A 12922-nucleotide genomic window follows, 5' to 3' on the forward strand; every position below is an offset into this window, starting at 1 on the left:
GCCCTTATACAGGGGAAAATGCGTGGGGAGGTGTTTAGAAGCCATCATCTGCTGGGACTGGGGGGATAAGAGAGGAAATCATCTGTGCTGCTTTCCTCTGGATGCCTGGAGAGCTCATCTGTGGCATGCTGAGGCACTTGCTTTGTACCTTTGCCAGCACAGATGCCTCAGGCCAGCATAGACTTTCCCTCCATAACTCAGTGGGAATTGCACACACGCAATCAATGACTGGATTTGGAAGGAAGGATTTCTGCAGCTGTATAATAATTAGCTCATTTTGCCATGTGACAGACTTTGGTCTGTTGATAATTTTAAAGGAAGGAAGAACAGGCTAATCACAAATTCAGCTGAAGAAACAGAGTCCTTTTGTTTTAAAAGCCCATTAAAAATAAAAGCAAAAGTAAATGTAAAATAGTAAACATCAGCTTTTGTAGGAATTTCATTGGCAGCCCTCCTGTTCATGAGATTCAGATGTGAAATGGAATACTACTTGAGAGAACTGTACTTGTGAAATAGTAGTAGAGAAGCACCAAACACAGTCATCAGGGCATTTCATGTCACCAACCTGTGATCCAGGAATAAAAATTTCCACTCCAGACTGTGTCTTGATGTGAATTCCTCTAAAGGTTCTTCTACAATGCACATCTCCTGTCCAGTGGAGAAAACTGACTTACTGAGAGTTGGAGCTTCACCCCTCTGCTTCATCTATCTTTTGTTAGCTATAAATACATGGTGCATAAGAGGAGAAAACAGAGGATTCACCCATTTTCTGGCCATTCCAGAGAGCAAACTATTGTATTTATCAATGCCAACATTTTTTATAGGAGATAGGGAGAAGAACTTGTAATGCACACATACTTAAGAGCTGAGACTGTGCCTCAGGGTGCCAAAACTTTTTTGGCTTTGAAGCAGTGCCTGGGGTGTGATGGCTGTGGGCTTTCCCAGCATCCAGCCTGTGCCTGATCCCACCAGGGCTTGCCGCATCTTGCTTCACTCCTTCTGTGTTACTAAAGATACCCACCACCCTTGGTCCTTTTGGATGTCTGCCCACCAAGCTCTCTGAGAAAGGGGGACACTTTCCTTTTCCCTCAGTAGCTGCAGAGGAGTAAATGCTTTTTCAGGCAGCCAGCCTGCATGGGACCTGTCCAGTGGCTAAAAGGGGTCCATGTTGCCTTGCACTGCATTGCCACAGCAAACAAGCTGGCCCTTAAGATTCACAGCAGCCCCTCAGTGCTCACAAGCACGATGATTAATAAGTGAGTTATGCGAGGCAGGGCACAGGGCTGTTTGTGAGGCAGGACAGCCTTGCCCCAGAGAGATGAGGATCAGGAGGCAGTCAGTGGTGCTCACTTGCTGTGTGGAGGTGGGATGTAGAGGGAAGGATGGCAGCACAGTGCACACCTGTGCATGGGCTGGGGCTGGCTGCATGCTCCATGGTCACCTCGCTGTCCACTCCAAGCTCTCCTCTGCCAACCTCTCCTCTCCCACTGGATGCTTTGCAGGGGCAACTGCAGCTCCACAAGCTGCCTAGAGTCAGCCTGGAGGCTCCTGGCCTGGGACTTCCCAGCATCAGCATTCTGGATTTGTGGCATCCAGGGTTCCTTCACGTCTCTCCTGCAGGAGGGTCTCCATCCTCACAAGGTAAAGACAGCTGGCACACTGGCCCCCAATGCTTCTATTCCCCTGCTCCCTGATGCCACATCCCTGCGTGCTGTGAGCTCAGTGACACCTTCCCATCATTTCCATTACTGCTTCTCTCTCTGCTGTCCCTCAGGCAGAGGAGACCACTGATGTTTTAACCCTGTTGGGACCAGAGAACAAGCTGAGGTGTGCTGTCATCAAGCAATTCTTTGATACATATCAATGCTGACAAAGTTGTTTGAAATCGCTAGCTGTGCAGAGGCAAAACACCTTAAAATCATAAACAACTTAAATTCCTCTCTCCCCTTCTCTCCAGTTTAGGCCAAAATCCATGCTGATGCCAAGATCATACACTAAAGTTCAAGGTGCAAACACCGCTGTGTGCAACCAAACTGCTGATTCTGTCTACCTTAGCTAGTCAGATAAAAATTTTACATTTATTTTATAGTAGAAAGTCAAGAGTGGGAGTTAGTTGAGTCACCCAGGTGAACTGAAGAGATGTGTGTTCAGGACTTTGTGGCAGTTAAAACCTTCTCAGGGCTGTTCAGCAGGTGCTTTCTCCCTCGCACTGGGCAGCTCATTGCCACGAGTAGCCCATTTTGTTTCCCTGTTTATTTTGAGATGCTAGCTACCCAAAGACAAGGAATTTGCTTTTAGGGTTCTCAGAGAACCTTTAACTCCAGCCCTTCTGCTAATATGATTATTGTGGTTAAGATTCATGGGAAGTGTCCTCACTTACCTGGAAGGGATTCGACTTGCCTGCAAGGTCAGGAATCAGTCTAGAATGCCCTGCAAGTTCCAGAGCAGTAATGGAACCAGGCCAAGGGAGCAGTGATTTCATACTGGTCACATCAATTACATAAAAAAAACCCTCTTAAACTCTGGGCACAGGACACCTTATGCAGTAGTTTACATTAGTTAATCAGGGAACAGCAGTGTTAGGCACAAGTTTGGTTTGTCTATTCTTATAACCACAAGCAGCTATCTTACTTCCAGGATTTGTGAAAAGGGAAACAAGCAGTAGTCCACCAAAGATGCTGAGGAGCACAAATGAAAGTGTTGGTGGTCATCTGTATCACAAAATCACAGAATCACAGAATTAGCTAGGCTGGAAAAGACCCTTAAGACCTTTGTACATTGTCCCATCGCAGGAACAGAAAGCAGCAATGAGGACCCAAACTTCAAAGTGATTTTGCAATTCCTATTGCAAGGAGGGTTTCTGTATCCTGTGCAATGGGGGCAGAAGTGACACTGCTTCCACAGCTCCTGGCTTGCACTGATAATCCTCTTCAGTAGATTTTTATGCATGAAATGTCATACCTGTAATCCATTCAATTAGCAAAACGAAGAACCTTCTGTGTTACCCCATTTGAAAGTGTTTCGTGAAGTTCTGAAATGCACAGGACTCAGGGTGAGCACTTACCTTTAAAAACTGAGGTGTTGCCAAACGAACAGTTGCAACAAAGCAGATCTGCTTGCCTGGGGATGTTCTGTAAGCCCTTGGGACAGCCTCATCAAAGCCATTGCAAGTGGAGTTAGGCACTAGTAAGGGAAAAAAATGGGACCTGGAGTCATGTGTCATATAAGATTTGCTCTCCCTGAATATTTTGCACACTCCAAGTGTACTAATACTATTTTTATTCAGAGAAGTGCTCTAAAAGCTTTTAAAGCTGATATGCATATATTTAAATCCAAGTCAGTCATGTTAGGCAGAAAGGCATCAGAGCTTAACTTCAAATATGAATTTTACAGGTTAATCCTGATAAAAGTAAGGCCAAACCTTATTACAGAGCATAAACCAGTTTTCTGGAAAGAAACCCCACACATCCAATTGCTCTTTTTCACCAATCACAAGAAAAAAAAATACATGCTGCAGCATGCCTAGTGCTGTAACTTCCATGATGCAGTGAAAAGAAGTGCTGGCAAAGGAGGTAGCTGAAGAGAGTTCGTCAAGTCATCAGTGGCAAAACACCGGGGCCCACAGCCAGCAAGGCTTCATCAAACTAGCAGGAAGATGCTTGTGATTCTTGGCTGCTGAAGAATGCCTTCCCCTTCTGCATCGAAAGAACTGTTCCCAGTATGCTCAAGCTCTCCTTGTTTTAAAGAAGAAGAAGAAAAGAGACCCCATGTATGGCACTGGCCTCCAGAGATGGGCAGGTCTGGCGAGTCTACAGAGGGCCTGCTGTATCCCCCAACACTGAGCAAAGGGAAAAACTGGATATGATGTGGCTACACATTTTGTATATGCTTTTTACCTGTGTCTTTCATGACTGCATGGCTTCAGCTGCTTTGAGAGCCCACTAGCACCTCCTGCCCAGAGATGCATTGCCAAAAGGATATGTTGCTGAAAACTAGCCCACAGTCCCATGTTAGAATGACATAATGCAAATTATTCCTCCAAGTTCAAGCTGTTTAGAGATGGTAATCCCACTCCCACAGCTATGAAAGAAAACAGTGTGCCAGGCTGAAGTGGGAACTGGGCTGGATTCTTGCCCTGCCTAGCCGACTTTCTCCCATAGGGGTAGAGAAGTTCCTATCTAGCAGCCAGAGTTCACCAATATGAGGTAATTTAATGCTAATAGGGATTAAAACTAATATGAAACTCTCTTTCCTTACTATTAGGCCCCTATATCTACCTTCATGAAGTTTCAGACAGTTTGGCTCTTCTGTTCAGGGCAAAGCATTACTGTGAAATTGAAGAGCTTTGTATCTATATGGGGAGAAGATAACTAGCCATTTTTATCCTGGGGTGCTTCTGCACTGGGATTTCATTCACTACCACAAATTGCAGAGATGGAAGAAGTCTCAAGTGATCACATGTGCTTTTGGAACCCAATTCAACCTATTAAAAGCCTTAGAATATTGATGCATTACTGATAACAAGGATAACAGGGTATGAGAGAGAAAAGAAAGTATGCTGAGTGGAATTCACACCTGTGATTAAGTGGTTTAGGCCATTGCGTGCACAGTATATATTACACCAAAAAAGAAAAGAAAAGTTCTTTATCTGAGAAGACAGCACAGACACAGAGATCAAGTCCTCTCTCATAGCTGAGACTGGAGGGCATGGCTGACTGGATATAGAGAGAAAGAATATGGGCAAATATCTCCTCCTTTCACCAGCAGAGCACACGTGCTCTTGGGACTCCCTAGGAATATATGTTCCCATTCTGATCCTGGAGTTATGTGTATATATATGTGGGCTTCTATATGATTATTAACACAAAAAGCTGAAAAAAAGAAGAGTTAAATTCTACAGGACACACGAGTAGCCTAAGTGAAGAGTTATTGGTCCATCTCTGATATTAGCATTTAGTGCAAGCCTGTTGATTTCTGTAGTTGGTCGCATTTAAAAATTAATGGGAATGCTATAAACCCGCATTATGGGCATTATGAGAAGTTACTTCCGAGCTTGCTATGTACTATGTTGTGACATTTGAAGTCAGCGGGGCTGTTTCTCTCTGTAATAGCCAAATTCAATAGCAAATTCTTGCAGTCTGGGCTCTAAGATATGAAAACAAGATATGCACATTTAGCCTCTGAAATACAGGTATGATAAGTTAACCTAGTTAGTGAACCATGGGCTTGCAAATGACACCAGTTGTAGAAGGAAGTGGAGACTGAGTCACACCAAAGAGAGCAGATGGCTTTTTTATGTCAGCTGTTGGATGTAAACAGCCACGAGCCTGAGACATATTCCCAGAAGGTAGCAGAATACATCCTTGAATGTGGCATTTACAAAATAGGATTATATTTCCAACAGGTAAATGCAGTAGTAAGAGGGTAATAATTACTGTGTAGGATAGCTAGGCAGTAATTTGGGATTTCCTCACAACATTTGGAAATGATGAACTTAAGCAGCAGTGAATGAATAAGCCCAAAGAGATGAGACACAGCTGGCCTGGCTGGATGTTATCCTGTCTTTGAACAGCTACTGTGCCATCTCATACTCAGCTGCCTTTGACAAAGTCCAGAGCATTAAAACCCTCAATGATGCAGGCAGGTAGCCACTACATTGTCAAGTACATCTCCATCTGAAAATGACAACTTCAATAACTGAAAGGAAAAAACCACTCACATTTGCTTCTGAATTATTTTGCTGCCTGACTTAGGTTGTTGGGAGCTTTTCTTTCCACAGCTCTATCTGCACAGCCTGCTTTGCTCTGCTTTTGCAGCTGGTCAGTGAATTTCAGCCTTTTTTGGTTAATGAATTTTGAAGTGTAGTTAAAAAAAGAGGTCATTAGAGGAATTAAAAAAAAATACAATCCTGGTATAACCTTTTACAAAAGCCTTCTGAAAAATCATACTTTATGACTCCCCAAGTCTCTTTAAAAGAAACACAACATCTTGAGGTAGCAAAGTTCAGCAGTGAGCTTTCTGAGAGCACCACAGAAAAATAGTGGAACAGAAAATACAGGATCAAGCCTAAGGTTATGGTGATATTAACATTTGTACGTCAAATATAGGGCTTGTAGTGCTTTTGTCAGAAGATGCCTAATGAAAATGTTGGGCTGGCCATAAACAGGTGGGCTTGGGTAAATGAGGGCCTGTGTGTTTCACAATTACATGATTGGGACAAAATATCTGGAGCAAGGAATCCGAAGGTCATGTGACAAAGCTAAATACATAATCAGAAAGGTGAAACAGTTGTCTCATATATATCAGCTATCTGATAGCATGAATTCCTTAGCATGAATTTTAATAGTTTTTGTGTTTACCTATCATACCTGTTGCCCCTATAGTACCACAACATTATTTTGTAGAAGTACTAAATACCTGCAAGTATCTTATAAGACACAAAGAAAATTTACCTATGCAGAGATCTTTGTTTGATTTTTCTTTTGTTTATGTTATTTTATTAATTTTTTTAAAGACCAGGACACTTGGAACAGAATGTTACAAATAAAAAATATACACAAGGAACTAAGCCCTGCACTATCACAGACAAAAGGATTTTTATCCTTAGGGAGAGAAATCATGCCATATGAAATGAATTAAAACATGTTTTAAAAACCCCAGATGCCACTTTATTCAGTTAATAATAGTACAGCAGTCAGTTGCTCGGTCATCTTACTTCAACTTGAAATGTGTAAAACATAATCTTCCTAAGATAGCAAACTTCTTGCTTATGCCATTTGAAAGAAGAAATCCCTCCTTCCTACTTTGTCAAGAGATGTTAATGTTTTAAGAACCAGTCTTAGTGACTGTCAAACAAACTGAACAGTGATTTCAAAAAATACAAGCCGAACAGACCAGAATAAAATCAAAATTGTTTCATATAAATTAATTCAGACCCCAGATGAACAGAATATTTGGCAATTAATAGATATAATGAATAAATCTAAAGTGCTGGTGGCAAGCCAGACTGCTCTCAGTAGCCATGTAGATGAGTAACAGTGACACTGTCCATACATCACCTATCCACTTTGATCTACTCTCTCCTCTTTCCTGCTCCTGTTTCTCCCCTGGCCATCCTGTGCTGATATGAATCCCAAGTAGATTCCTGAGGACAGGAATGGTGTCTCTTCTTTGCATAGAGAGCTAGTGCAGCATATTGTTAGCTGTAGCTTCTATGATATTGTTAATAGCAAATAATAATATGCAGCTGTTGGTTCTGATCAAAACATTTGTTTTGGATTGAGTTATTCTTGTTTCAGATGTTTCAGCATATATTTATGGAGGTTCAAGATCAATGTATCTTCTGTATGAATTGTTTACTTCTTTTAAAAATTAATTCAGATGCAATTAATTTTTCTGAAAGTTAAGATTTTTTTCCTCCTCAACATAGTAATTTCTTGATCTTTATTATTATATCTGAGAAATGTATCAGCTAACAGTAGAGTATCTGCTATTATTAACATTCAGTAACCAGTTCCATGAGTTTCCATGTAATTGGGAAGAAAAATGCACAATTTAAAATTCCACTATAATATTACATTACTTGATTAGGAACTCTTTTCACATAATGCTTATCTACTTCTTCAAGAGAAAAGCTTCAGGGATTTTGGATGAAAGGACAGATCTATCTCTTAAAAGATGCTGGTGGTCCTTTTTAATATTAACTCTTTGAAAGGGAGGACCCTGGTTTTGTCCCTTTCAGGAGTTTTTAAGCAAGTGTGTCACTTCAGAAAGAGGATACCAGAGCCAATATTTGGATGTATAATTATGACAGATTTTTGTGTGTTTACAAATGTACAAACAATTTTCACAGGAGTAATAAATCCAACCCATCTTATCATTTCTTATCTGAGTGAGCTATTAAGCTGCTTTGTAAAATAATGTATTCTTACTTAATTTGACATTTTATACCAGAGCTGAGCACTTCCTTGGACTTTTGGGGAGGGTTACCCTTATTACTTGCCTTCCCCCTCAGGCAAGACTGGGTGTGAGCCACTGTATTATTCACTGGTGATGCTGATAAGACTCTCTCTCTCTTATCAGGTGCTACTGGTTAATAGGTACAGTGATGCACTTGGCTCCCTCAGATGTTTGCAGACATTTATGTCTCTCGTTAAAATCTGGGCTACAGACCCAGAACCTGAAATATATAAAAATACTGGACAGAGTTCCTATTAACAAATAAAACAAAAACAACCCTGATGATCTGACACCAAGTAGGCATTTCTCACAGAAGCAAAAAGGAATTCCACCTTCCCTGTCTGAGTGGCCCATGGGCCACCTCCTTTCCTCTCACAGGACTACTGAATCTTCACATCAGGTTACAGTCACGCTTTTCTCATTGAAGCTTAATTAATGATCCTCCCAAATGGAAAATCAAATCTCTTGTATTTGATTTAGCACAGCCAGTGACTCATGCAGGCACTCTGCACAGCTTGCATTGCTGTCTTGCTGGTCAGCTGCTCTCGCTTGGGCACAGCCAATGCAATGGGGATTCATTTATGTGCAGGCAGCTCATGTCACATCCCTGGTGCAGATACAGCTGCAGAAATATTCTGCAGTAAGGCTTGCAGAGTACAGATTCCTCAGGACCAGTCAAAGTGTGCATGCTCTTGCTAACCCTGGCACTGGGCTGTGCAGCTTCTCTAGCGTGCAGCTGTAGCTGACCCTAGGAGCTCCAGAGACAGTGATCTCCTGAAAGACTGAATACCTGCTGTGAACTGTGAGAGCTTTCCTGGGCAATTTCTGGGCCCTGTACATGCATGTCCCTGCCTCTTCTGGGATCAGTGAGGATGCCAGTGACTGCTCCTCTGTGGGAGTAGCACGGGTTTGATGTAGACTGTGTGTGATCTGACTCCCTGACAGCAATTCTGGTGACAAGTCACCTTGGCAGATATCAGGTATTTGTCCTACTTCAGCATGAAAAAAATTATCTTTGGCATCTTAGTACAACAGCCTTTAAAGCCTCAGAGCTCCCATTAAAGTTAGGGAGAGCAGCTAAGCCCCTAACTGGCTTTCTAAGCTGCAATCCTTCAAATTAATCCATTCATACCCATCCTTATATGATGTTCTCAGCCAGAAGTCAACAATGTGATTAACGGAGAAGGTATGAGGGAGGAGAGAGGGGGGCAAGGTGACTGGGAACTCACATGCATGACCTCCTTGCCCCAAATACCAACACTGTATGAGCAATGAACAATAATAAAATACGCCTAAGGAGATGATAATTCAAAGGAGGTTACATAAAAGACTATGTGGAAGTAGAATAAAGATGGTGACATCTCTGTTAAGAGGGTGAAGTAGGACCTACCAGTTCTTAAAAGCATCAGCAAAGGTTAAATGAGAAGGAATGGAGACAGATTTACTCCTGCTACGACTCTACATTAATGACAATAGAACAGCTAAGTATCCCTATAGGATACAATCTGCCCAGGGATAAAAGAACTTCCCTGGCCATAGAGGCTCTGGCATCCTTGCGGCAGGAACACGCAGGCAGAGCGGGCTCCGAGTATGGTCAGCAAATCATTGGAAACAAAGGTAGGAGTCTGCACTGGGTGGCTAAAAAGGAACGGCAGGATTTGTATTTAAAGAACATCCTGTATCAGTCTCCCATGTGTAAAAACATGCTCGCACTTTCACTGCTGTGAAAAGCTACAGGGAAAAACATTCTTCAATACATTCATAAGGAATGTCTCCTGCTAATTAAGCCTAATTTGCAATTTCTGTCTTTCTCCCCCAGCTAACTCTTTTTTAATCTTTAGTTTATAATCTTTCCTTCACAAACACCTCCAAAAAGCAGGCTTTGGGGCCAGCTGATCCTATGCATATAGGACAAATACTGCCCTGTAAGATATCTCTCCCACCACCCTTCCCACCATTTTCTTTCTTGCCCACTTGGCCTCCCACCTGGAGGACAGATGACTGGAGAATGGGTATTTATCTAACAGAAGGAAAAGAGGGCAATTACTGCCAGGTCCAACAGGTGACAGCCCTGAGGAGCATGGGCTGGGGGATGGTCCCTGGTAACTGTGGGCCAAGCAGAGGCAGGAACCCAGCCCACCACTGCACCCACCAAATGCTTGAAGTTGTTTGTGCCACAAGTCCCTGTGCCAAAGCACAGGTGCTTGCCCCGACCCCTTGGGTGGCTTCCCCAAAGGGTGGAGCATTCACGTGGTGCTCACTTGAGCTGATTCTCCTGTGCCTTGCTCAGGGTGCAGCTGGCTGGTGCAAGGAGCCCAGTGGATCCAAGGACAGCCGCTTTGGAGGTCCGCACCCTCTTTCGGCTGCTCACCCTGTCAGCCAAGGGTATCAGCCACCAAGCAAACAGTTTGCTGCTGCTGCTACATGTGAGTCCAGTGCACTTGCTTCCACCTGTGCTGGGAGGCAGCCATGGGGGTTGCCTCACCAGTGCATGCTGGACATGCACTGGTGAGGCATTTCCATCAGGCTCTTCACTGAACTGGCAAAACTAAACTCACATGGCAAGGGGGCTAGGAGGCAGCATCTCACAGAGCCAGGCTAAGGCTGCCCCTACCAGTCAACCAGAGGGTCACACTGCAGCAGAGATGGGAAGAGAGTGGAAGAGACAAAATAAAGTGAAGATTTAGAAAAAAGTAGCACAAAGGGGGAAAAATGTGAAGAAGAAAGCACGTGACTTGTTTGAAAGCTATTAAGATGGAGTATTTGGAAAATGATTTGGTGTCTTCTGAAATCAATATGTTCCCATTTAGTTTCTATGCATTAAGATAGGGAAGATATCTGTAATTTAAGTTTTATCATTCTTCTGAGAAATAGCCACTGATAAAATTGCTGGGATGTGAAATCCTAATGGGTAAGGGGGCAGTAATAATGTCATGCCAAAATAAAGGGCTGAAAATCATTGAAGAAAATGGATCAGAAATTCCCCTGGTAGAAATGTATCCTTATGAGTCAGCACCTGAAATCCGGTTTCTGCTCTAGAAAACAGAACAGCTTGGTGTGCGCGTCTGTCAGGGAGGCGCATTTTGCTTCATTCAAACTAGAAAGCACACAGGCAGCTACATTTTTTTATACAAATAGAGCCTCACATCAGATGGCACCAAACAAGAAATACATATCTCCATCCTGCACGTAGGTTTCTATTCTAGTCATGTGGAGCAAAAGCAGAAAGTTAAATGGGGACAGGGACATTTTTTTTCACAGCGTGGCATGCAGTTTTTGGAAAGCACGGTGGGGAATTTTTTTGCAGAGGATGACCTATTTGGAACAATACCAGCAACTTTGGAAATGCCACTCTGGAGTTCAGTCAGGCAAGTAACTAAAGCAAACTTGGGCAGGCAGGAGAAGGAAAGGAATAAAAGAGTATTTCATTTCTGACACTAATGGTCGTGCAGCAATCTGTTTGTTAGAGAACGGGTGAGGTGGAAATCTGCACTTCATCCCTTGAAAGATGGTTTCCCTGGACTGACTGTGGTGCATTAGTGACTATGCTGACTGCACGTCTTCCCGTTTTTTTTGGAGAGTATTGGGTTCTGCAGTGCTGGAGAGGAATGCAAAATGGCAGCTGGAGAGGGAGGTGGGTGGCAGTGTCCTCAGCCGTTGTGATGAAACATGGCACTCCTGCCTTTCCCCAGGATTTTGCAGAGAAGGGTAAGAAGACAGATTTGGCAGGTTATCAGTTCTGGCATGGAATTTGTATTTAATGTAAACCAGCAGATAAAGTAGCAAGATTATAATTTTGCTAATAGGTGGGGTCTTAGCACACCATATTAGTGAGCACAAATAAACCCTCGTCTAAACCTGTCATTATTTGCAAACTTACCCAGAATCCAGGATCATTGCAAGTGAAGGGCAGTAACAAAAGCAACTAACACAATTTCACTCATCACATGTATTCATCCAGCTATTGCAGCTCAGCCATGAGAGCCGTGTGAAGCAAAATTTATCCCGTAATGTTAAAAATAGTTCTGTCAGTTAAAAGCCTGACTTGTTAAATGGAGCAATACTTATATTTTATTTTACAAAGCTAAATTAACATTTATACAACAATTAAAGCTTACCATTGCTGTAAGACCGAAAATTTCCTACAAATTTTATGTATTCATATGTTGGAAATTCCTTTGGGTTCAAACTTCCTCTCAGAAGATGACAATAAAACTCTAGTTCATTGTCAGCTGGATTGTTAAAAGAAGAAGAAGAAGAAATAAATATACTATTTAAGCTAAACACAACCAATGGTGTCTTCCAACCCCAATCTTGCAACTGGCAGCACAAGAGCAGCTTGTTACCACTCAGGAGCCCTAAACAGCAATGTGCTATACATTGCAGGACCAGAGCCTCTGCAAGAAAGCCTTGCAGGGATGCAGGTTGCTCAGCACTGTGCACAGGTGTGCCTGCAGCTCGGGGACAGCTTCAGAGGCTCGCCCTTCTCTGACACCACCTCATCACAGGAGTTACACAGCCATAGCCTCGGTGCAGCAACAGAGAGAACTGGCTTCTTCACTTACTGCTTTTTTCTATTTAGGCTCCTCACAACTCACAGCTGTTCTACATCCTGTGTTGGAAAACTATGCTTAATTACCTCAAAACATCTATTAAATTAACTTTGGCATATTAACTATCAGCTGCAGATTTTGTACGATACAGTTGACTGGGCAGCTGTACATCTTATATTATTGTGTCTATTTTGGTTTTCTGCATCTTACCTCCTAGAGTGAGTAAGGCCGAGGAAGTAAAAATATTTCCAAGGAAATCAAAATTCAATCGGAAAAAGAATTGCAATAGTTTTAGAGGTATTTTTTGACCTAAGGCAAACCAAAGGTATGCCACATTAGCTTATCTCTGAACAACATCTTACTTGAACAGGCTGAAATATCAATTAAAATGTGATTTGTCTCAGGTGAAC

General features: G+C 42.6%; 1 protein-coding gene across 3 annotated transcripts in view; it reads right to left on the bottom strand.

Moving 5' to 3' along the window:
• NPAS2 (neuronal PAS domain protein 2) overlaps nucleotides 1-12922 on the bottom strand; it is a 105606-nt gene that overhangs the window by 23039 nt on the left and 69645 nt on the right. For all 3 annotated transcript variants that reach the window (XM_053936659.1, XM_053936662.1, XM_053936660.1), the window contains exons 7-9: nucleotides 12078-12191; nucleotides 3065-3183; nucleotides 566-648 (exon numbers count right to left, since the gene is read on the bottom strand). In XM_053936659.1, the coding sequence (XP_053792634.1) occupies nucleotides 566-648; nucleotides 3065-3183; nucleotides 12078-12191 (316 nt within the window). The remainder of the gene's footprint in view (nucleotides 1-565; nucleotides 649-3064; nucleotides 3184-12077; nucleotides 12192-12922) is intronic.

Source organism: Vidua chalybeata, chromosome 2 (genome assembly GCF_026979565.1).
Source record: "Vidua chalybeata isolate OUT-0048 chromosome 2, bVidCha1 merged haplotype, whole genome shotgun sequence".
Classification (NCBI taxonomy): domain Eukaryota; kingdom Metazoa; phylum Chordata; class Aves; order Passeriformes; family Viduidae; genus Vidua; species Vidua chalybeata.